The 25942-nt window shown below is 41.4% G+C and overlaps 1 protein-coding gene across 3 annotated transcripts in view; it reads left to right on the top strand.

The window, feature by feature from the left end:
- HTT (huntingtin) overlaps window positions 1–25942 on the top strand; it is a 318202-nt gene that overhangs the window by 275466 nt on the left and 16794 nt on the right. For all 3 annotated transcript variants that reach the window (XM_073000994.2, XM_073000995.2, XM_073000993.2), the window contains 6 exons: window positions 1349–1488; window positions 1925–2007; window positions 11500–11630; window positions 11801–11930; window positions 21941–22096; window positions 25591–25781. In XM_073000994.2, coding sequence (XP_072857095.2) covers window positions 1349–1488; window positions 1925–2007; window positions 11500–11630; window positions 11801–11930; window positions 21941–22096; window positions 25591–25781 — 831 coding nt within the window. The remainder of the gene's footprint in view (window positions 1–1348; window positions 1489–1924; window positions 2008–11499; window positions 11631–11800; window positions 11931–21940; window positions 22097–25590; window positions 25782–25942) is intronic.

Raw genomic sequence — 25942 nt, 5'->3', positions numbered from 1 at the left:
AGTATATAAATCCACTTTAATTGAAAAATGATAAAGCCATTTCCAAGCCACTGCTGGTCCTAGAAATATGTTTAGCAGTTCCACAGCATCAAATGAATCTGATGAAAAGGGAAAATTGGATAGGGTGTCTGTAGCTTGCTGGTGATAATCTACTACAAATCCCTGGAGGACTTCATACAGAGGATTTATATAAAGGTTAAACATGTAGTCTTCTAGAAAAGTAAAATGCAGTGGGCCAGGTTATAATCACCCAACATGGCTGCAGCTAAACGTCATTCAGTGTTCAGTTTTAGGTTTTTGTCATTAAACGCTATAAATGTTGACATAAATTGAATGTAATGTTTTGTTGGAAGTAAATACCGGAAATATTGTCATCATTTATGTGTTGAGCACTTCGTGTGTGTATGGATTTCTCAGATTGTAGTCTCACAGAGCTGTTACACAAAAATATAATTAAAACAAAATGAATACATTTAAAACAGTAAAGGCAGGGAACAGATAAAAATTATGAAGGCTAAACCACACTAAAATGCTGAACAAATAAAAAATGTTTTATCTGATGCACGTCTCCTAGAGTATGTTCAAAAGACAGTACACCTCATCCAGTGAAGAACCTCAGAGGAAGAATTATAGAGAAGATCGTGCTTCAGTTACCTGGATCTCAATGCATTTAAATATTTAAAGGCTAAAGCAAGCACCTTAAATTAAGGCTAGAAATGGACAAATGGCCAGGGATGTGTGCCATACCTTTTCTATTAGTTGAAACAAATGTAGGAGTGGTGTTGCTGACTGTGGTTTCCAAACTTTCATCAACAAATGGACAACACATTCCAAAAGCCTAAACCCAGGGGTATACAACACAGGACAATATCCAGCACTGTGTTTTTATATACAAGGCTAATGTAATAGGGACTACTTTCCCCTCCCCTTTCTGTTGAAGGCCTTTATAATGCATATAACCAGGTGGAAACAGTAGGATCCGGTGGAAGTAAACCATAGGATTTGAGCCCTGGCAACCTACAGATGCTTGAATTGCAATTCTCATGTCTTGCACTTTATGGCAAATCATCAGGGATTGTGGGGATTACTGTTCAAAACTTTGGAAATTATCAATATCCTGTCTAAGCAGGATATTACCAAGGCATGAGTATCTAGTGTCAGATTTATTCTGTCATGCCAGGTGATCACACATGCATCTCTTTCCTACATTCAAGGAAGCAGAGCAAACTGTAGAGTGGCTGTGCAAGTAGTGCTTAATGCTGCATGAATCCAACAGGATTCTGGCCAAAGGTTTGTCTAACTATAGAAGATGTTTTAACCATTGATGAGTATTTATGTTGAACTTCAGATTTGGAAGAAAATTAAATGTCATCAGAGGAATTGTAGAACAAGAAATTCAAGAATTGGCATCCAAGAGAGAAAACATTGCCACTCACCATTTATATCAAGCATGGGATCCTGTTCCATCTCTGTCCCCTTCTGCTACAGGTTAGTATACAATGGCTCCTTATACAGATGGCTTGTAGCCTTGCAGTTTCCAAAAGAGCTTGCCACTTAGAAGAATTGGAGGAAACCCTCGGTTGTCACTATTATCCATGCCTTGCATGGACAAATTTCTTCAGGTGTAAACCAACTTGAACAAATTCTGATTTGCCACCAAAAATCCTAAAAGGCTTGATTGAGTTGGCAATCCTTACAATTCCCAGAAAAGATAATGCTTAAGAAAAGTCCCCTTTCTTCATGTTTGGGGGTTAGGTGGGTTCGTTCTCTCTCTCTCTCTCTCTCTCTCTCTCTCTCTCTCTCTCTCTCTCTCTCTCTCTCTCTCTCTCTCTCTGTGTGTGTGTGTGTGTGTGTGTGTGAGAGAGAGAGAGAGTATATACGTATATGTATAAATCATGTATGTCTTTTTGTCTTTTTTTTTCAGGTGGTCTTATCAGCCATGAAAAACTTTTACTACAGATCAATACAGAACGTGAAATAGGAAACATGGGCTATAAACTGGGACAGGTTTGTTCAGCTGTTTACTCTGAGAGAGAAAGTGTGTGTCTGTTTAGCAATGCTTGTGAAACTGAGAGTGAAGAATACAGTCTTGCGATTTCAAATGTAAAGATTATTATTTAAGGGAAGCTAAATTATGTTTCAAGACAGGATGAGTGCGAAGCATTATATGGACATATGATCTCCTCAACTTAGATTAGATGGATGTGTCGCACAACCTAGCCTCATTATTCAAAGCTTCACACTTGTTTTTTGATCATCCAGTCTTCCTAAAGGATAGAGGGATTTATTAATTCTTTACAGTCCCCATTGCCAGAAAGAACATTGGTGCCTGAGAGAGGGACAAGAAATAAATCATGTGTGCTATTTCTACTAGATCGTTGTTCCTGCTAAATCACTGTGATGTTTCTGGAACACTTGTGCCTGATAAGACAATGGAAAACAATATGAGTTCCTGTAGGAGGGGAAACAGATTTTCCAGAAGTATGACCTAATACTGTCTTGTTACAGTGATACCTAGGAGCATCAAGATCAAATGGGATCAGAAATGAAAAGTATTCCTTTTTTTGGACTACATATAATCCCCAGAATATCTACTAGCCATATTTGTCTGTGTAAATATATAATAAATACTTGCAGGTCTTCTCTTCTTTGATGAGAAAGGGTTTCTCAAGATCTACTGCCAGACAATTGTCTACTGTAGTGAGATTTTCTGCTCCTACACGAAAACAACAAAACCAGGGTCTTTTTGGTAACCAGCACCATTTGCAGCAAACACAGAAACAAGCAAAGCAATATGTTCTTCTTCATGGCCTCCGTGAATCACACATATGGATGTTGTAGTGCACATGTGCTAGCAGTCAGAACATTCTAGAGCTTAAAAGAAAGATCATTGATCACTTGGCACATAAATATTGGCACACAAATGCCCTGTCCCCATAGTTCCTTTTAGCCACCACTGTGGGAGCTTGGAACATTCTTTAGCTTACCACGAGTCACCGCTTTTTCTCCATCCTTTTCACGTTTCTTGCCCTGTTGAGAGAATGACTGTGTTATTGTGGTAGGATATCCTGGTTCTTGTTTTCTTTCCTTCCCCCCTCCCGTTTATGGCCCCAGGGGGCCATTTCAAGCAGTGCGCAACCTGTGGCTGTGAAGTCCCACTTTTGGATGGACAGTCCCAGTGCCTCAGTTGCCTGGGAGAGGTGCACAAGCCCAATTCCTGCCCTTACTGCTACAACTCCGGTCCTTTAGCCTTCAGCAACCAACGATTTAGGCTGAATACCCACCTTTGGGAAGATCTCTGCGCCCATCCTCTTCTAAGATAAACGAGCCTTCAACAGTCCCGGGACCCCAAGCCTGGAGATAAGACTGAAAGTTTTCCAAGTCAAGTGGTGGTTCTCACCTCCTTCCACCTTCTCCAGAGACTTCCCATGTGGACCTCATCTGCCTTGGAACTCTGCAGCCTGCTTCCCTAGCCTTTAGCCAATTGCTGGCTCCATACTGGACTCACTGGGTCATTTTTCCCACTTGCAATGTTATCAGTCCCATCCTTGGACTCGAGCCACTCCTCATCCCCTTCTCACCTTTTAGATTCTGGGCTTCCACAGAGGAACCATTTTCTGTCCCCTTGGCTCCATCATCTTTTATTCAGCCTGATGTCTTCCAGCATCCCTTGCCTCCAGCCTGAACTCCAGCTCCAATATTTTCGCTTGGCATTCTGCTTCAATCTACTATGGTTCCTCTATCTTAGCTTCAGGCCTAAATCCATCCGTTTCACCTCTTATACATCCTCCATCTACTGGTCTTGAGTTCCAGACCTCAATTCCGTCAGCCTCAGCCTTGGCACACTCTTTGTTTACTGGACTCATTTCCGCTCTCCCCCGGGCTTTAGGGCAATTTTTTTCTCAACTAGCTCCTACTCTTTCTACCCAGTGCCTTATCCTCGGACATCTCATACGGAGTAGCCCAGGTTTTTTGCCCAACCCTTGTGGTTCTCTCCCATACCCTGTTTCAGATGCTTCTTAACGCTCCCCCTCCTATAATAATGTTTTATTACAGTCATTGACCAGCAAAAGTCAGCAACATTATTTAAATTAGGATACATAAAATTATTCTAAAAACACTCAGAACATCTATGTACATATATGTAACTACATTCATACATCTTATTAGATATCTCCTGCCTCCCTATCATAGGCCTTGTCTATGGGCTATTGTAGCTTGCATAGAACAACAGAATTGTTACTTAGAAGCTCATAGGCTTCTATGTGTGTACACCAATTTACAGATACTATAGCTATGCTTTGGGTGGAACCTTCATGGATTTTGATTGCAGCAGCATAGAATTGAGCTACTTTTGTCAACATATCTGAATTTTGGTTTAGCTGAGTATATCTGCCAGGGTATCACCCTGTCAGCAAGAGCAGTGTGTAATGTGCCTCTGATTGTCCAAGAAATGCTCTTATGTAAGGGTTAACAAGGACTTCTTGAATGCCAGAATAAAAAGCACAGTGAAATAACACATGGCAGCTAGTTTCAGTCTCTCCAGTGTTACAGGGGCATATACGTTGCATGTAAGGGGTGTTGTTATACGTCCCTCCCTGGACTGCTGACAGAAGTGCATTGAAGCAGGCTAGAGTAAGAGCTTTGCATTGTTTAGATGTTAAGGGTAAGTAGAGATATTTAGCTGGTTTGGGTGGAAGCAGTGCATTGTCAAGTACAGTATAAGCCTATTTATGACAGTACCAAAGTCCTGCTGTCTTTCTGTCTCAATAAGATTACTCTTGGCTTTAATGTATCCCATTTGTTGGATACATTCTACTGAATAGCCATATCTGTTGATTTTATTGTATATTGCTCTCTTCCATTATCCTGTAATACCAGCGAAGTCAGTCCAATTGGTTTAAAAGTTTAGTTTTAGCCGAAAGTTAAAAATAGCCACCCAAGCTCTGGCTTCAACCTTCAGGTAGCCCACTTCAAGCCTAAGGGCTGCATTTGATACCCCTAGTGGAGCTTGTAAGATAGCTCTCATGAATTTAGATTGAATTACTTCTACCTGGATAAATGAAGAATAGGGGCCCAGTTGTGCCCCATACAAAAACTGACTAAAGGATTTGACGTGAAACAGTTTTAGTGCAGCTGGAATGTACTGACCTCCCATTGTGTAGAAGAATTTTAATATAGCAAGGCTAGATTTTTGTGCTGCTTGTACCACATTGTTAAGATGAACCTTGTGGTTTCATTTATATTGAAAGATGAAATCCAAATATTTTTAAGCCTTAATATATCATGCTCATCAATTAACCACTGTGATATTTGCCCCTCGTGGCCCCAGAGCACATGAAGGCAAACCAAACACCTTTTCACACGCTGCCACCAGTTGATCACTAAATCAACGTACTTAAGAAAGATGAAGGTCCATTCAGTTTTTACTTTTTCTTAAAACGGGTTTATTAATTACAGATGTTTCTTTAATAATTCATAAGTACAGTATTTACTTCAGGTTCATCAAGCATCAATCTTCTATTTAAATCTCACAGGTTGCTATTCATTCAGACTGATCACACCTCAGATCTCCCAACTATCTCTCTCTCCCTCTAACTCTGACTGAACTCTACACTCCCCTCCTCTCAGGCTCCGCATTTTTAACCTCTCTGGTAGCCCCACCTCTCAACCACATCAGCACAGAACATGAATAAAGCATGATTTACTTTGCATAATGGGCTGAATGCTACATACCTCCCCCCTTAAACATGTTTGTTTGGGAGAGGAAACATGTTTTCAATCCCAAACAAACATGCATCATTGCATGATGTAAGCAGCCCCTTATCTCCAAAGAGATTTATGGGGGTGCCGGAGACTGGGATGAGTACGAAATCCAGACAAACCTCTAACTGCTGAGCAGAGCCACTTAGTTCTCAGCCAGGTCCTGTGTAAATTTCTTCCTCAAAAGCCAATCTCCTTTATTAAGAAAGCAACACACACAGACAAATCCATGAGCTATACTCAGAATAATCTGGCTCTGAAACTTTGGTAGCAAACACACGTGGCCAATTAGACATTCAGCTAGTCTGTGCAAGAACTAATACATGCAGATTTATTCATTACTGCTTTATTGAAAAGAATTGCTTTAGAAAAGATTTCAGTTGATAGTAAAATAGTTTAGTAGGTACATTTTCATATCAAGGTCAACGGGATATTCCACTCCCCCACTCCAGCTGGAAAAATAAAGAAATAGAATTATGCTAACTAACAAAAAGCATAAATAGTCCATCTCACGTGTCTTGGGTCTTCATAGGTTGATGCTAGATGAAAACCAGTTGACTTCCATCAGTCCATGGTAGGAAAAATAGTCCATTATGAGAAAAACACGTGTCTGCCCTTTCTCAGACCAACTCCATCTTTTTTTTTCCAACTCCCTTACTAACTTCCTTCTTCTTCCCAGAATGCTTCATAAGGAACACCCCCTCCTGGGTCTTGTTGTCCCACCTAACTTTCTCATGAAGCTTCAGTTGTTATCATACTTTGTGGCAGAATTATTTTGACTACGAAAGTCTCTGCTCTCTACTCAGCCTAGCAACGAGATAACCAGAGAGCGAAGCTTCTCTGAAACAGCATGAAAAACTTTCCTACTACAGAGCAGACTTTAAATCAAAATGGATGCTATTGGGACAATCTTAGGACTACATATCCCATTCTAATACACATAAAAACACAAATCATCACACATGAAACTTTACTTACCCTCTGGCATCATTTTGCAAGCAATAACAATATTATAACAATCACAATCTCTTTTAGTCTAAACATCCCAATACAATTCAATAATATACTTTATCCCTTATCATTTACACTTGCTACATTTCACATTTTCGACCTTATAAAAATATATCACAATCAGGAAACTTTTACATAGATAATTAACCAGTAAATCAATAGTCCGATCCAATTTATTTTAAAAGTCCTTGAATCATTCTCCACATTTCAGTTCATCAATATTCAGTTTTTCCACACTATACACAAACAGAACATTTCTTATACCATTATCAGCTTGGTTTATTCCCCCCCCCCATTAGTCATTTGGCTTTCGAGGCACGGTCTGAGTCTCTTTTACTCCATGGTTTGCAAAGTCCAAGTCTTTCACCTTTCCTGTTGTAGTAAGGTGTGTCATGGACTGGTCCGGTTGTTACTGCCTCCTTCAGCTGGACACACGACTGCTGGCACTCAGGAGTCCCTCCAATGATCACTGACTACTGCTTCCGTGTTCTCTTCTGTCGACTGGGAGTCATCGGGCCCTCTGATGTCCACTGGGCATCCTCTGCCAGCTGTTTTTTAGTGAAGCCTGCTTTCTTTCTGGTTCGGGGCTTCACCTTCTCAGCTTGGGGAAGGGTAGGCGGTTCCCTCTCCTCCTCCCAAACATCTCTGGATGTGTCCCTCTTCAAGACGTCAGGGCTTACGCCTTCCTCCTCACTCAAACATTCACTCACAGGTGTAATGATATGTGTTTTTGAAGTTATTTGTGTGTTTGTTAGAATGGTTTATGTAGTCATAGGATTGTCTTAATAGCATCCATTTTGAATTAATGTCTGTGTCTGTGACAGGAATCTCACAGGCTGTTTTCCAAACTGCCTAGCTCTTAGCCTTATCTAGTTGCTAGGATGGCTGGAGAGCTGGACTGCTCGTAGTCATAATAAATCTGCCACAAACATCATAACACCTAAAAGTTCTCATGAGAACTTGAGGCGGGGCAAGACGCTAGTTGCTTGTTCCTAATTGGTCATTCTGTGGGGGAAGGAGAAGGAGAAGAGAGTTGTAAGATGGCGTTTGACTGAGAAAGACAGAGAAGAGCCTTTTTCCCAAAATGGATTATAACTCCTAAAATGAAGCCTTTTTCCTAACATGGATTACAATTGGATTCTACCTTTCCTGATGGACTATGGACTATGGAATCCCTGGATATGTAAGAATGCCTTTTCCTTAAGAGAAGGATGGCTAAGCCTATACTTTAATCTAGCTTAGTATGCATTTCTTGTTTTATTTTTCTTAGCTGGAGTTTGTGGGGTGATCTAGATGTCTTGGTTGGAAATGTTACTAAGTGCCTTACTTTGCAATAAACTGAATTCTATTTAGAGCTATATTTCTTAATAAAAACAGTAATGTTTAAGATCTTATGTTTGGTCTCTTGAACAGAATAGCCTGATTAATTGGCCAAGTATTTTGCTACCACCGAGCCCATATTTCATCTGAGTACTAACTCATGGTTTGGTTGTGTTTCTGTCTTTTCTTAAGAAAGGGGATGGACTTGAGGAAAGAGGTTTAGTGCAGTGGCCTGGCTGAGTTTTAGGGCTCATCTTAGCCCTAACTCTCGAATCTCTCTATTCCCGGCTCATCTGATCTCCCTGGAGACGGGTGTAGCTTACAACAGGTATTTTCATTGAAACATTTTCCTCATGTGGGGGACCATGATCATGGGTCACCTTAATATTCTCATACAAGTTTCTCTTAAGTGCAATCAACAATTGGCTTGTTTTAGATGCACTGAGTATGTTCGCTGATTCTGTTTCTTTTTTCAGTTATATGCTAGATAGGGGGTTGCCTTGCAAGGATTTAAGGACTACTTGTTCTGCCCCTGCCAAAAGCAATTTTCTCCCCTCTATAGTTATCAGTTCTACTACTTGGTCCTCAGGACAGAATACACTTTCCTCAGCCTCATACAAGCCTTTCCCTTTTTCAGGAGTACTTCCCAAGCTTGGCTCTGCCACTTCTAAGGACTTTTTTTCTATATGAAAGCTCCTTATCCAGGCAAGACCTTTCAGGGCATTCAGGAGATAATAAAGTGGGTGTATTGGTGGCTGGTTCAAAGCAGCCTACCAAACTAATTTCCTCCTGAGCCAAACTAGTTTTATTTGGGGTTTTCAAAAGCATGAGATCAGTTTCTAAGAGACTTTCTCCCTCCAGGCTTCCCTCTGCAACTGTATCCATTTCTAGCAGTGGGTGATTCCTGGCCCCCTTGTGAGCGTGCAAGTACAAAAGCACTCTTAACATGCTCTATCAGATGTAAACCCTCTCTGGGTGTTCAGGGGTCAGTGGAATGGGATAATCTCTAACCTTTGTAGCAAAATCATTCAAAGTACTATCTTCCATCTGTTCCTCAATACAGGAAAGATCATTAGGGATTTTCAAAATAACCTCATCATTCATTTTGGTTACCTCATGGTTCTTTTCTAACTTTGGATATCCCTGGATAGATTCAGAGGTTTGGGATTCCATTTTTCCCTCAGGGATTGTTAACTGCTCTCTCAGGGAACCTGTTACTTCACAAGCACTCTGCACATACTTAGTGAGATCTAGCCCAGTTAAACAAGGTGCAGGAATTTGATCAGAAATTGCCACGTCCCAATTTCCAATCCAATCTCTATAGTTTATTTTCACTTTAGCCGTGGGTAGAATCACTGGAGTAGAACTTATTCTCTTTATGGTAACAGTCTGGTTTGGGAGAATTTGTTCTTTAGGAATTACCTCATGTTGACACAGGGTTATGTTAGAACAAGTATCAACCACCCCTACATAAGACTTTCAATTAATAAGAATCCTCTCACCAGGGTTATAAACTAAAATATCTTCTGCCTTTACTAGAAAACAATGAACAACCTGGGCTAGTGACAGATCAGAATTCTTCTTCGTGGCCTCTGTGAATGCACACAAATGGGTTATGTCTGCACCTGCGCTGATGTTCTCGGAATATTCTAGAGCTAAAAGTAACAATTTTGTGGCATGATCCCCCATGAGGTATATGCTCCTCCCACCCAGCACTCCCTTAGTTCCTTTTTCCCGCCATGCTGAAAGGTTCCTCGGAAAGATAGAGCGATTCATTGACTATTTTCTCAGCCTTTATTGCCTACTAACTTTTTCAATTACGCCTGATTTATTTTTTCCGTTTGTAATTTGCAATCCCCCGTGAGTTATTTCATTTTATTTCTTCTCCGTGTTTGGATTTCCCCCCTCCCCTTCCCCGGGACTCTTCAACTGTTTTCCCTCCTTTCCCACCATTTATGGCCTCTTCAGCTCTTTTTAAGAGGTGTGTGAGCTGTAACGGCAAGGTTCCATCATCTGACGGCCTCTTTTGTCTGGGCGAACAACACCAGGCGCAGAACTGTGCAGCCTGTAAAAGCTTTACTAAACCCGCACTGAAACACAGGCTCCAGAGACTGCGCTCGGACCTCTGGGAGGTGGCTATGCACCCAGTAGCTTCTGCACCAATGCCGACTCAGTTGCGCGAAGGATCGGTCAAGTCTCAGCCCCCTGCAACGGCTGCTCCCGGTCAGTTGACCCCTTCCCCTCATTCCAAGGAGGGGTCTTTGTTGTTGTTTGGTCGTTTAGTCATGTCCGACTCTTTGTGACCCCATGGACCAGAGCACGCCAGGCCCTCCTGTCTTCCACTGCCGCCCGGAGTTGGGTTAAATTCATGTTGGTTGCTTCAATGACACTGTCCAACCATCTCATCCTCTGTTGTCCCCTTCTCCTCCTGCCTTCACACTTTCCCAACATCAGCGTCTTTTCCAGGGAGTCTTCTCTTCTCATGAGATGGCCAAAGTACTGGAGCCTCAGCTTCAGGATCTGTCCTTCCAGTGGGGACTCAGGGTTGATTTGCTTCAGAATGGATAGGTTTGTTCTCCTTGCAGTCCAGGGGACTCTCAAGAGTCTCCTCCAGCACCACAATTCAAAAGCATCAATTCTTCGGCGGTCAGCCTTCTTTATGGTCCAGCTCTCACTTCCATACATCACTACAGAGAAAACGATAGCTTTGACTATGCGGACTTTTGTTGGCAAAGTGATGTCTGCTTTTTAAGATGCTATTGAGGTTTGTCATCACTTTCCTCCCAAGAAGCAGGTGTCTTTTAATTTTGTGGCTGCTCTCACCTTCTGTAGTGATCATGGAGCCCAGGAAAGTAAAATCTGTCAGTACCTCCATACTCACTGTGAGATGTTCATTTTATGTAGCAGAAGGAGGATATTCTCCCACTCACTTGAGTTGCTATGACCAGGTCCTCGGAGAGGCTTCGACCATATCTGTTTTTTTCTGAACTATATTGTTTATATTATTCCCTGTTTTTGGTGGCTGGAGATGAAATCTGATCTTAAGGGAGTCCTACTGCAGCCTGATTGGCTGATCAGTTCTGCCTGTGGAAGCAAGTAGGAGGAACAACCCATCTCTTGAGGATGTCCTCCTTCTGCTATATAAAATGAACATATCACAGTGAGCACCAGTGTTCCTTTCTAATTGTTACTTATTTTAATCACAGTTAAAGTAGTCCTATTTAAAGTAATGCACATTACATGGAAGTTGACTCACTAAATCTCTGTTGGTTTAATGGACGTATGGGGGCTAGTGTGATTTAGTACACTAAGCAACAGCTTTGTGGCCACTGTTGAAATATATAGGCATTTAAGAAATAAATTGTTGATTACTTTTAAATTTTCCACCCTTTTTTAATGTTTAAGGTTTCCATCCACTCTGTATGGCTAGGAAATAGCATTACTCCATTGCGTGAAGAAGAATGGGATGAAGATGAAGATGATGAGAGTGATATGCCTGCTCCTTCCTCACCACCATCCTCTCCCATCAATTCCAGGTTTTGTGAACATTTTTGGCTACCTGAATAATGAAAATCCACTTAAATTGCCTTTAATTAAATTGTAATGTGGTGAGGAAAAACTGACAGAGTAATTTCCCGCCCCAAGATCTACTCTGTCTCTCTGCAGTCTCTAGTTATTTGATGTTATTTTTTTAATGTGTTTATAGGAAACACCGTGCTGGTGTGGATATACATTCATGTTCTCAGTTCCTACTAGAGTTATACAGTCAGTGGATTTTACCAGCAAACCCAAGCAAGAAGACACCAGTTATTCTGATCAGTGAAGTTGTCCGATCTGTAAGTGTCTATATTTTCAATTTCAGGAAGTAATAAACAGTTTTTTTCTAATGTTTGGAATAATGGAAACAGCTAAAATTTAGAAGCATATCATGCTTTTATCAGAAACTTATTTTTTCACACTAGTGGATGATAAAATGGAAAATAAATTTTATGAAAACTGTTGGCCTGACTCCTGTTGGCTTATGCCAGTACATGCACCATGGTGTAAACTGCAGCAGTGAATTGCTAGTACAGTAGTTGACAAGTTACTGCTTGTACCACTTCTCACTGTCAGATCCTGATTTGGATTACTGACAACCCCCCCAAGAGTCCCACAAAGATTAATAGGCCTCCTGGGCAAAGAGAGCAGATTCTGTGATTTATCATAGCTCACATTATCCTAGTAAAGAGTTAATACCAGAATGAAACCAAGTAATCAGTGACAATAAGCATCTCCAAACTCATCTGGGTATCTCGTCTGTACTCTTTACTCTTTCAAGAGTAAAAAATGAACAATCAGGACTTATAGCCTAATAAGGCAAAGTATACATCTTTATAATATTTCATTTAAAAGTATTTTTCGCTCCATAAGACGCACCTTTCCATAAGACGCACCAATTTTTTAGGAGAAGAAAACAGGAAAATATAATCTGTTTTCTTCGCTCCATAAGACGCACAGACTTTCCACCCCCGTTTTGTGGGGGGAAAGTGCGTCTTATGGGGCGAAAAATACGGTAGCTTCAAAAGCTATCTTAAAAATACATTAAAGAAAATCAGAATTTTATAATGAAAAAATACAAAGTGAAAAGCATTCTTCAGCATGACCTCTGTGAATGCACACATATGGGTTAAATCAACGCCTGCGCTGGAACTTCGGAATCTTCTAGAGCTTATCTGAAAAGATACAAAGTTTAGATTGCCCCTTGCACACATGCTCCATTCCCCCCTCAGCCTCCAGTTCTATTTTTTCCGCCTTAGTGGTAGGAACGTTTCGGGTAGAGCTCTTGATATCTAGCCTCTTTATTAGATTTATTACTCCCTTATACACTATTATTACACCTTGCTTATCGTAGTCATAAGAACAGAACTCAGTCATTAAGTGAGGAGTGCCTGTATGCAGAACTAACTGAAGAAAGAGAGGTTTTCTGTCTGTGTAGGCTTTCCACATGAGTCAGAGCCTCAGTTTGTTTTGCATACACATACAAAACAAGTAGATATGGCTTTTCATAATGACCGAACAGGGGTTTCATCACTTTTTAACCATGCCAGGCAATGCAGATGCTTGAACTTTGTTTTCCCATGATCTGTGAATGCAGACTTAAGTGTTCCACGGAGGAAGAAGACCCATGACTCCCATTGTATTCTACAGGCATGGCTAAACAAGCAGACTTCTTGTTTCTTCTGTTGCGGGAGATAACTGCCCAGTTCTCAACCTGCCTTAGAGTTGGGAACATTATTTTTCAAAAGAAAATTGGTGTGCTACTTCTCATTTGGAGTCAGTGAGGCAATCACTAAAATAATTTCTCAAAAGCAGATTGCTGCACTGTTAACACATTACATTGTTTTGACCAGCCCACTAGAAAAGTACCCTGATTCTCTCCAGATGCCAATTCTGATACTGCATCTTCAGAAGAGAAGGTGCCAATTTCTTTCCATATAGCTTGGACTCCTGTTGCTGGCAAAGAATTGTATTTGTAATTCGGCACATGCAGAAATTGCAAGGTTAATTGGAATCCTGGAAAGGGACATTTATTAGAAATATTCATTTGGTTAAACACAATATAATGCTTGCCTGTACAGGCCAGGAGTCCATGCACACAGTTAAAACTGTTCTGCCAGATGCACTCATTCCTTGAGAGGCCTGACTCAGCAAGTGACACAAGCCCTGGTTCTCTCTCATTTGGATTACTGCAAGGCACTCTGTGTGGGTCTGCCTCTGAAGACAGTTTGGAAGCTTTAGTTGGGGCTTGATAGTATGCAGCCATTATGACTAGTAGCCATTGATAACTTTATTCTCATGAATTTTCATTCATTCATTCCTTATTGTGCAGTCACAGACCTGAGTTCATAAATTTTCTGTAGTACTCTTGTAAAGCCTTTGAAGTTGGTGTCCATCACTACATCCTGTGGAAGCAAACTCCATAGTTATACTATATAAGGAAATGCTTCCTTTTGCCTATATTACAAATGTGGTCACACCATTGATCTGTACAAAGGCAGTTTATTTGTATAGAGATAGGAATATTAGCTCTGAAACTGACCAGACGAATAGAGTGCTACATCTCTTCATCCAGAAATTAAGAAACCTCCACCAACAATTCCAGACCCAGTTTTTAATGGAGTAGAAGCAACCCCTTCAATACCAATACAGACGCCATGACTGTTATTCCTGTCTCAGTTAAGCATTCATGATTTAAATTATCAACCATGTCTCTAACTTCCCTTAGGATAGGAAGTGTGTACACAGTTCAGGCAGAAAATGCATGTTTTTGTTTGGCCATTTGACACTTATTATTGTGGAGCAAACTCAGATGGAAGGGAAGAGAAAGTTTCATTCCATGCATGTGAACAAAAAAGATAGAAAACTGGTTTATGTTTAGTTTATGTTGTTCATGCTTTCATTTTATTGTAAGCTGCCCAGAGTAGTGGCCTGGCCACTAGATGGATGGGGTAAAATTAAATTCGAATAAATGAATCTGAACCTAATAAGCCAAAATTATTAATCTTCTACTGCTTTGGATATCGATAATAGTCACCAAGCTGCCCTGACTGCTTAACAACAATTTCTCTGGAAGAAATGGAAATCTCTAATAGCTTTTCCCAAAGACCATAAAGTTATTACCCTCTTGTTCATGAGGCATATATCCTAGTAGCACAGCAAGTCAATTCAGCCCAGCATGTGACCATTTGCTTATTGAAGGACATGCCCGCCTTGCAGTGCCACATATAGCTGAGATCAGCAAGGGTGACCAGTGACACCAAACCCAAAATGAGTACCTACCTGTTGATGATTAGGGCTTTTTCTATGAGAAGATTGACTTGAACAGATATGAAGCTTACTGCTTTTGCAAAGTAGATTTCTCATATCAATAGATAATATAATACATACAATACATAAAGAGCTCTGTGGCAGAGTGGTTAAACTGAAGTACTGCAGGCAAGCCTCTGTTCATAACCTAATTTCAGTCCCCACAAATTCAGGTAGCCCTCTCAAAATAGACTCAGCTTTCCATCCTTCTGAATCTGGTAAAATGAGTACCCAGCTCACTGGGGATGGGGGCAAAACATTGTTTACATAATAACGTTGTACACTGCCCAGGGTATGCTTCAGTACTATGGGGCAGTATGTAAGTTGAAAAAACAATAGTAACAACAGGGCTTTATAGATCTTTTCACCGCATTTCTCAACATTTACCACCATTGACTCATGGGTATTAATCATCAAGGCCCATGGCTACGTCATGGAATTTGCTTCTCCTTACCAGAGGGTAAGATAGCTTTTTCATCTGTGCCATTGAATATTCTGCCAGAATGTTCTACCAGTTGCATATTTTTGAAGAAGTGCCAATATTTTCTATTGCCAAAAAAAGAAGTCTTTACCTGATCTTAGACTACAGAAGTGTCAACAAGTAAATCAAAATAAGGATGTTTCGGACTGTCGCATTGGCTACAATTCTTCTTTTATAAAAGAGAGAATATTAGTTTGTAGTCATGAGGAATGGCGCAAATTACAACTCTCATTTATGGGAAGAATATCAACAATAAAAATGATGATCTTACCCAAACTTTTATTTCTATTTCAAAATCTTCCAATACTATTGAAGTATTTTAAGGACTTGGACAGCTTAACATAAAATTTTCTCTAGAAGCCTAAGAAGCCAAGAATAAAACTTAAATTGCTACAAGATCTGAAAGAAAGGGGGGGAGCAGGTCTACCGAACTGGTTACTATATTACAAGGCCTGCGCTATGAACTGGATTAAATGGATAACTTTGGAAAATCAAAGACTTATGAAACTGGAAGGACATGATCTAAAAATGGGATGGCATGCATATGTATGGTATGGGAGACATAAGGAAGACTCATATTTTGGAGAACATATCCTCAGAAAGGTCCTAGGGATAGTATGGCAAAAAATTTAAGCACAAAACTATAAGAAAATCCCATTGTGGGTGGCGCCTATAGAAGCGTTCACATTAAAAGTGCTGAACCAGAAAGGAGTACTAACCACATATCAGAATCTGTTAACTAAAGAAGAGAAGATGAAGGACAAACAAGAGTTAGAAAAATTGGGTGTAGCTGCTGATTGGTGGTCAATGGTGAAACTAGAATCAAGATACAAAAAAGATAGGACTGTGGGTTTCTCCGAGGGCAAAGTACAGGTGGATAGACTGTGGATATATACTGATGAAAAAATAATTTTAAAAATGTATACATACTTATTAGAATATGATTTAGAGGATGAGAGAGTGAAAGAGAAGATGGTAAAATGGGCAAAAAAATTTGGATACAACATAGGTCTTGATGATTGGGCTAAGATGTGGAAAGAAAGTTATAAGATGATCAAACCAGCAAATATTAGAGAAAATATCCTCAAAATGTTTTATAGATGGCACTATACACCTGTAAGACTAGCAAAAATGTCAGAGGGTAGCAGCAATATGTGTTGGAAGTGTAAAAAAAATGCAGGAACTTACTATCATATGTGGTGGACATACGAAAAAGTCAAAAATTATTGGACACAGGTGTGGGAAATAGTGAAAGAAATTACCCAGCAGAAATTGGATATAAAACCTGAAATGGCATTATTGAATGTCATGCCAGGGATTAATGATAAAAAAATGAAACATTGTCTAATATATATACTCACAGCAGCCAGACTACAGTGGGGTCTCGACTTACGAACGGCTCGACATACGAACGTTTCGACTTACGAACCGCTCTCATAGGAATATATGGACTCGACTTACGAACTTAGATTCGAGTTACGAACTCTTTTTTTCCTTTTTTTAAAAGCTAAGTCATCTTAGGTTAAAAGGAAAAAAGAAAAATATATCCCCCCTCTAGTGGCAGAAGGCGGAATAGCAGCTTCCCATTAGTTTCTATGGACGAAAAGAGCAGATACGGATTAAATGGTTTTCAATGCATTCCTATGGGAAATGCAGATTCGACTTAAGAACTTTTCGACCTGAGAACTGCCTTCCAATACGGATTAAGTTCGTAAGTCGAGACCCCACTGTATTCTGGACCCAAAAATGGAAAAGCGAAGAAACTCCAACGATAGAAGTTAAAGAAGCTATGGGACATAGCAGAACTGGACACACTATCAGAAGCACTACGGGAACAATCAAAAGACTATGTAAAACAAAGCTGGGAATTAATATACTCTTGGGCCCAGAGGAAGACAGGAATGTAGGGCAAATTTGACTATACAGTACATGTATATGTATTCAATGCACACTGGAAACCCAACCGGGGAGAGCAGAGGGTTAACGAGGCTAGAGTCTCTGACTCAAAAGGGGGGCAGGTTTAGATTAGTAGAAGGATTTTTCTTCTTTTCTCTGTTTTTGATTTTCTATGTTGATGTCTTAGTTGAATTTAAATAAAATTCAAAAAAAGAACATAAGGAGGGAAAGGAGAGTGGCATGTCTCTGTTGATAACTTGTTCCAGAGGCTGGGGGCTGTAAGCGATCAGCTCTCCTAAGAGATGCTTGACCGTTCAGACAGAGAGTAATTAGAAGCCTGTGCTCCCTTATTAGGCTGAGTCGAGTCCTGGTAACTTCAGCCAAGGGCCACCCCACAACTTCTGCTTACACGTCTGCCCTAAAAAAGATACTTCAGCAACCTTAGAAAATTCCAAAAAAGAAATACACATGAGCTATGTAGTCAGTAGACTCACTTTGCTCAATCTGGGTAGGACTCAGTAGCTAAATGTGGCCCAAATTTCCCCCTAAGGGTAATAATAAGACAGCTATACTGTTCAAGAGACCAATTGATTTTTATAATTATTTTATTTAAAAAGATATAAAAATTCACAAAATAAAGTCAGTTTAATGCATAAGCAAGCATGTTATCATTTTCAAGGCTTGATATAAAATATAAAAGAAGCAACAATTCTCTTTAAATACGAAAACACTAGAAATCCTAGAAAATCTATTAAAAGCCCCCCTTTCTACCTAGTCCCCCTACAGCTCTATCAGTCTGTTACCTGCACTGCTCAGCAGGCAACAAGACCTAGTCCCAAAAGGTCCAATAAAGAAAAAATCAGGAAAGGTCTCTTGTCCATAGTAAGAGTTCCTTTTTCAAGCTTAGCTGGAACCCCCCTTCTTCTCCGTCTCTCACGCTGTCATCCAATCACAGCATGAAGTCAGGTAAACAGTCCTTCCTTATCGTCTCTCTTCTCTTCTCATGAGAAACAGGTGTTGTTTTCCTCAGCACGTTCGCAATTCCGCCATAACAAATGACCAGTCTTCTTATCTAGGAATGTCCTCCTCAGGCCTACAAGAAAACATTCCCACATCCCTCTAGAAATACACTGTCAGCATGCAGAAATCATTTATACAGAGAACCAATATGGAATCCATTTTACATTGTTCACTACTACATATCCCATCTTCAGTACAAAATTTAATCCACATAAATCAATCCATGACAGGGGCCACTATTGAAAAGGCATGATTCCTTCTCAGCTGTCTTTTTGGCCTTCCTCAGGGAACGGCATTTAAGTATGGATTGAGAAGAACAGATGTTGCATCTGTCACTCTACTGTTACTTAGTGTAATTTGTTTTCTGTTATTCTCGGGTTAACACACAATGGCATGGAGCATTTTTATTTGACTGGATTTACCATAAGCAGCCTGTTACAACAAAGAAAGAGCATTTCTCCTTCGTGGTCTCTGTTAATGGACGCTAATGGGTTAATCTGTGCCTTAGCAGAGCAGGCTGGGAACCTTCTATAGCTTTAAAGACATGGTGCTGGGACCTCCCCCTAGGCTATATCACCACCCCCAGCACCATGTGCCTTGGTTCCGTTTCCTGCTGCCACTTCAGCAGCATCAGTAACCGGAGCTTGTGTGTTTTGTCCGTTTAAAATTTTCCTATTCCTCGGCTTGGATCTCCCTCCTCTATTGACTTTGGCTTTCCTGAATGTCCTTTCAATTACAACTTGGACTTGTAAGCAAAGTCCAAGTTGTACTTTATGACCTCTTTGGGGCCTTTCAAGTGCTGCGCCACTTGTAACGTCAAGGTTCCCCTTTCTGACGGCCACTCTTTGTGTCTCTTCTGTTTGGGTGAGGAGCACCAACCTGCCTCTTGTATGCACTGCAAAGCATTTATGAAACCAGCTTTGAAGCAGAGGCAGCAGAGACTTTGCTCCCATTTGTGGAAACAGTCTCTTGAACCAGCCTGCAAAATGGAGCCGTCTCTCCCTCCCTCATCGGAGACTTCACCGATTGCAACTCCTCCAAACGCCGATGTCCACAGGGTCTCAAAGCCCGTTTCTTTGGGCTCAAAATCGACCATCTCGACATTGAAGTCCCCGTTGAGCTTGATGTCAAAGAAGAAGAAAAAGGCATCCAAACAGGCTCACCCTGCTCTTCCTTTGTCTCCTTCGGTGTTGATTGCTTCAGCTCGACATGGACCCACAGCAACTCCATTGAGACCGGAGGACAGTCCGCCCTCACACTGGGATGAGGCTTTCTCGCCTCACTGTAGTCGATCTCCAACACCGGTACCTTTGATAATTGTTGAGCCCAAACTACCGGCTACTCCTGGGTCCCTTTTTGGCTCAACAGCTGACGGCCCAGGGAAAAAGAAGCAAAAGACCCGTCACCTTGAGTCCAACCTCATACCCAACTGGCCTTGAATGGAACAGCATGGACCTTCTTTCTGGGATGATACTCGACATTTCTCCCAGCCGCCATTTTGGTTCCACCCTTCGTTATCCCATGCCTTATCCATATAGGCCTGAATCATCCACGGGACTCCACCCACAAGTGAGAGTTGGACAATGCCATCTTCCACTCTCTCTGCAGTCGGTGGGGCATGCTGTCCATCAATGTGTTTGCCTCCGCCATAAGCAAGAAATGCAAACAGTATTGCTCCAGAGCGGGAATTGGACCGAACTCACTAGGCGATGTGTTCATGACACCCTGGACGGAGGATCTCCTATACATGTTTCCTCCCGTCCCTCTAATCCAAAAGGTGATAGTCAAGGCTTGCCAACAACAGTCCAGTGTAATTCTTGTAGCCCTGTGGTGGCCTCGCCAAGTGTGGTTCTCCCCGCTCTGTCAGATGTCCATCGATCATCTTCGCCTTCCAAAGCTGCCTCATCTACTATCCTTACACAACAGCACAATCTTCCATCCAGATCTCATTGCATCTGACGGCCTGGAGGTTGGCCCCTCTATAGCTGAGGTTCTGCAGCACGCTCGTAGGCCATCCACTGTTACCACATGCTCCCACAAGTGGAGAGCATTTCTAGACTTTACTTCCAAAAATAACTTACCTGCTTCTCCTACCTCGCTGGATGCCCTGCTCCGCTTCATTCTCCTCCTCTTTCGCCATGGTCTGTCTCGCTCAACTCTCAGGGTTTACATTTCGGCAGTGGTTGCTCACCAACCCCCATCTTTGGATGCAGCCAAACTATTTCAGAACCCAACACTGAAGCAGTTTCTAAAAGAACACGCGACCTGCCTACAAGCTACCCACACCTCAGTGGTCACTTCGTTTAGTTCTGAAGAAGCTAATGTTGCTGCCATTTGAAACTTTGGCATCCACGTCTCTGAAACTGCTCACTATGAAAACAGCTTTTCTTGTTTCTATTACTTCAGCCAGGCTTGCTAGTGAGTTGACGGCTCTGCAGTTGGACCCTCCTTTCTTGCAGTTCCATCCAGGTTATCCTTTTTCCTGATGTCTCTTTTCTCCCAAAGGTTGCCATGTCATTCCATCTGAATCAGCCTATAGTCCTTCACACTTTCTTTCCTAACTCGTCCTTGAACTTGGAAAGATCCCTATACTCACTGGATGTTAAAAGAGCACTTGCGTATTACCTCTCTAGAACTGAATCCTTTCGTTCTTCCAGAAGATTCCTTATTGCTTTTGATGGACAGACTAAAGGGTCACCAGTTTCCCCACAAACTTTTTCCAGGTGGGTGGTATCTACAATAAAATTGGCCAATGAATTTGCTTATATCCCTCTACCAGGCACCATTCAGGCCCACTCTACCAGAGCAGTTGCATCTTCCACAGCCTTCCTCTGGGGAGTGGAATTGTCGGACGTTTGCAAAACAGCAACGTGGTCCACACCCTTCACCTTTGCAGCCCATTACCATCTGGATGTCCGGGCTAAAGCGGAAGCTGCCGTCGGGAGAGCAGTCCTGGCCTCTGTCCTGTCGTGACACCCACCTCCTCGTAAGTCAGCTTGCTAGCCACCCATTAGTGTGCATTCACAGAGACCACGAAAGAGAAAAAGAAGTTACTTGTAACTCTGGTTCTTTGAGTGATCATCTGTGAATTCACACTCTCTGCCCTGCCTCCCCGCTCTATATTACGTCCTCTATTTGGCGTGCTGTGCAGCGGCGGACAGTTCTATGGAACTGAGGCACCTGGTGCTGGGGTGGTGATATAGCCTAGGGGGAGGGCCTTAAAGCTATAGAAGGTTCCGAGCCTGCTCTGCTAAGGCTCAGATTAACCCATTAGTGTGAATTCACAGATGACCACTCGAAGAACCAGAGCTACAGGTGACTTCTTTTTCTGTGGAAGTGATAGGAAGTTTGCCTGATTAGCCTTGCCTCTTAGAACCAAATGGGAGCAGTTGCTCTTCTCTTTACTCTAGCACTTATAGTAAGCCCAATGTTCTGTTCATGATTTTTAAAAAATATACAGTTTTTCTTTAAATAACAACAAGTATTTGAGCATCTCCATTTTCAAGTTTCTTTCTGTTAAAGCACATTCAAATGTACTATGCTGTCTTAAACTGACTGCTGACCACAAACAACTATGTAACGTGTTGTATTTTCTACTTGCAGCTTTTAGCTGTATCTGACTTATTTACAGAAAGGAATCAATTTGAAATGATGTACACTACGTTAACAGAACTGCGGAAGGTGCATCCCTCAGAAGATGAAATACTTATTCAGTATTTGGTACCAGCTACTTGTAAAGCAGCAGCTGTCCTTGGAATGGTAGGTTATTGTTTTTATAAGGTATTTCAGGCTAGTGTTAGTGATCTTTTAGGTCTATTTCTGACCTGGTTTGGGAACTCAATCTGCTTTTGTTCATTTGAAGCCCTGCATAAGAGCACGTTCCTCTCTCTGCTGGAGTTCTCAGTTGCTTGCAGTAATTTTAACCATGCTAGCCTTTTGGATTCTGTCTTGAGATGGGGATCAGAGGCACTCTGCTGGAGTTGTATTATTCCAGTGCATTGCTGGGAAATACTCTCTTCACCTCGGTGGTGCTGAGCTCTTGGTTTGTTCCTCAAGGTCTTTAACCAGTACTTGGAATGTCTAGAAGAAGTTCTCTGCAGTTGAGTACCAGTTATATGCACATGTGTCTGAGGAAGTGGATTGTAATTCACAAAATCTCACACTGAAATAAATCTATTGTTATTTGAGGTGCAACACTATTTCTGTTTTTAGTTTATTTCCTTTTTGTTATACTGATGACATCCAGTTCTCCTCCTAGCAATGACGTAAATCTTGTGGTATCCATGTCTACAGTACAGTCTGCAATACTGGAGACAAACAAGAAAAATCACACACACATTCCTCTATTTTCACATATTAAAACACACCAAGAAGTATTGACCTAAGGCAGGGTTAGAGAAACTTTTATTTTTTGAGAGTATCCTTTCCTTAAAGACAGTCTCCTGGGGCCACAAACAATGATCTGTGCCATAATGTGCAGAGTTACCTTGTTTTTTACCAGCTCTTGCTAAAAATAGCACATTGTCATGCTTCGAATTTGGTGGTTGGGGAGGAGAATCCAGATGATGATATAGTACAGTGGAACCTCTACTTATGAACGTCCCTACCTATAAACGATCCAACTTACAAACGGCTCTGTTCGCAAAATTTTTCTTCTACTTGCAAATGGAGCTTCAAGATACAAACAGAAAAAAGGCAGGGGAAAAGGCGGGCAATTCAACTTTCTAACTGTAGGTGGCGCCGAGGCTGCTTCTTTGTGCTGTAGCTCTTTTGGCAGTTATAGGGTGTGTCGCACTTGGAGGCTTGGGAGAGCCTCCTGCTTCAGAGTGAGCCTGTGTGTGTGTGTGCAGGGAGGTAAGCTCCTGTTTTCTCCTTTAGAAAAACTGTTCTGGGTGGTTTTTGGTGTTTCTATACTATGTTGTTAGTGACTCTGCTTCAGAGTGAGCGTGTGTGTGTGTCTGTAGGGAGGGTATGTTTCTGTGCTCTGCTTCGAAGGAGTGTGTGTGTGTGTGTGTCTGCAGGGCTCTGGAGTTTTTTCCCCTTAAACCTAAGCAACGGAGGTGGCTCTAATGTTTGTTTGTTTTTTAGATTTTTTCTTAAAGCCTCAGCAACAGAGCACCTTCCGACTGGGCTTGCTCTGCTCTTTTAAAAAAAAAAATTGGTGCTTTTTCTTCGACCAGAACAGATTAATTGGTTTTCAATGCATTCCTATGGGAAATGGTGCTTCTACTTACGAATGTTTCGACTTATGGCCACCATTCCAAAACAGATTAAGTCCGTAAGTAGAGGTTCCACTATACTGCCCACTGTCTTCTCAACATAGGGATGTTTTCTTGCAAGAATGTCTGTCAGCAGACTTTCGTTGGCTTGCTGGACCTACTGGCTACGCAGGGACTTGACATTTCCATGCATTTTCTTTAAAAATGCCTGCTAAAGAGCCCTATTCTCCTTGCAGTAAAAATTCTTACATAATGGGCAGAAGCATGTAAATCTGCAGTGTTCTTTTATTTTCATTCTTGGTTGTCATTTATCCTTCCATTCTTGTTGGCTAGAGAAAAAGACAGGAATGGCCAGGTATTGTTGAATGCAGCAGAAAAACTACATTTGGAAAAACAGGGACAGTTTTTAAGCATTGTCAAGGGGATTCCTTTATTGAGAAATCTGTCTCTTTCTCTTTTCCTAGTGCCCTTTGCCACTTTTCCCATCAGTAATGTCTTTTATGGTCAGTTCAGTATTTTCTTTGTATACAGTCATGTGAAAAAGAAAGTATACCCTCTGAATTCTGTGGTTTTATGTATCAAGACATAATAAAAATCATCTGGTCCTTAGCAGGTCTGAAAATTAGATAAATACAACCTCAGATGAAGAACAACACATGACATATTGCACTGCATCATGATTTATTTAACAAAAATAAAGTGAACATGGAGAAGCCATGTGTAGTACACCATTACTGCTTCCATAGGAATTAAGAGGCAAAGTAGCAGCCAGGTGTTGCTAACTAAATGCTCTTGAGTAATTGATCATCAGCAAGTGTGACCACCTATAAAAGCCGAAGTTTTAGCAGTTTGCTGGTCCGGCGCATTCAGATGTGTTTTAACATACAGTGGTGCCCCGCACGACAGCGATAATTCATTCCCCTGAAATCACTATTAAGCGAAAACATCATCCAGCGAAAACAGTTTCCCCACTGGAATGCATTGAAACCTATTTAATGCACTCCCAGTCATAGTCCAGACCTCAAACAAATTGAAATGCTGTGGTGTGCTGTGTGCATGAACAAATGCACACAAATCTCAATGAACTGAAGCAACATTGTAAAGAAGAGTGGGACAAAATTCCTCCACAACAATGTGAGAAACTGATAATGTGCGAGCTTGCAGTTGACTAGCCACTCCTGGCAGAAGGAGGGAGGATGAGCCTCCCTGCCAGGCTGACAAGTGGCTAGTCGGCCATGAGCTCCAGAGTGATTGGAAGGGAGTGTGGAGCCAGAGCAGCGGACGGGTGAGTGGATGGTCCAGCCCCAGGGGACTGGACACTCATTATGTCCACCTGTGCAGGGGTACGAATACCCCCATCTCTAGTTTGCACTAATGGAATAGTGCAAACCAAGCACTTTCAACCAAGAAACAAAGGGAGACTCAGCAGAAGGAAGAGCAACTGGCTGAGCCACAAGCAACTGGCTGAGCCACAGATGGAAGGCTGATACTATTGAATATTGCAACATAATAGGAAGTTACTGTGGACCATAGTAGAAGGGTGTAGTCTGGGACATTGGTTCTCCAAACCAGACCCTATAGCGTTCTCTGATTGCACTCCATTGCACATCATGACATCATAGTCTGTGTTGTAAGTTAATGTGAAGAAGTCATTTCCAATTATATTCATAGACTCTCGTCTTATCTAAATATTTCAGCATAATGTGTAATAAGATCTGCCTCATATCCAAGTCTCACATCTTCCTCGGCATGGTACAAACAAGCTCTGACATTTATTTCAACAAATGACCCACAAGGAGTTAAGTGGTGTCTCATTTTTAGAAAAAAATCAGGTGATATGGAATCTTAATAAACTTGAAAGGAAGTGTATTGCATGTTTTTAACTTGACACATAATTATAAAATCACCAGAGTATTTTCCTCATGAACCTTTGCTTCATTATTTTTTAAGCTAAAAATTAACTTTAGCTGTAGTCACCACCTTATGATCTAATTTGGTATGCCTTTCCATGCATTATTTTATCTTTTATTTCAGGATAAAGCTGTAGCAGAGCCAGTAAGTCGCCTTCTGGAATCAACACTTCGCAGCACTCACATGCCGAGCCGAATAGGAGCTCTCCATGGCATTCTTTACATCCTTGAGTGTGACCTGCTTGATGAAACAGCAAAGCAGCTCATTCCAGTCATCACTGAATATCTGCTTTCTAATCTGAGAGGAATAGCACAGTAAGTGTTATCATAGTAAGCTCTGTGCTGTGGTCATTTTACAGAATATCTGAGCTGTTCAACTGAAAAGCAGTGTATCTTACTGTGGTTAAGCTGTCTGGCCTATTTGAATAGGCATTTCAGGTAAAGTTTTCAACAACTTTGAAATGATAGGGACACCA

Source organism: Pogona vitticeps, chromosome 5 (assembly GCF_051106095.1).
Source record: "Pogona vitticeps strain Pit_001003342236 chromosome 5, PviZW2.1, whole genome shotgun sequence".
Classification (NCBI taxonomy): domain Eukaryota; kingdom Metazoa; phylum Chordata; class Lepidosauria; order Squamata; family Agamidae; genus Pogona; species Pogona vitticeps.
Note: the sequence above shows the minus strand (reverse complement) of the source record. Positions and strands in the feature narration are given on the sequence as shown.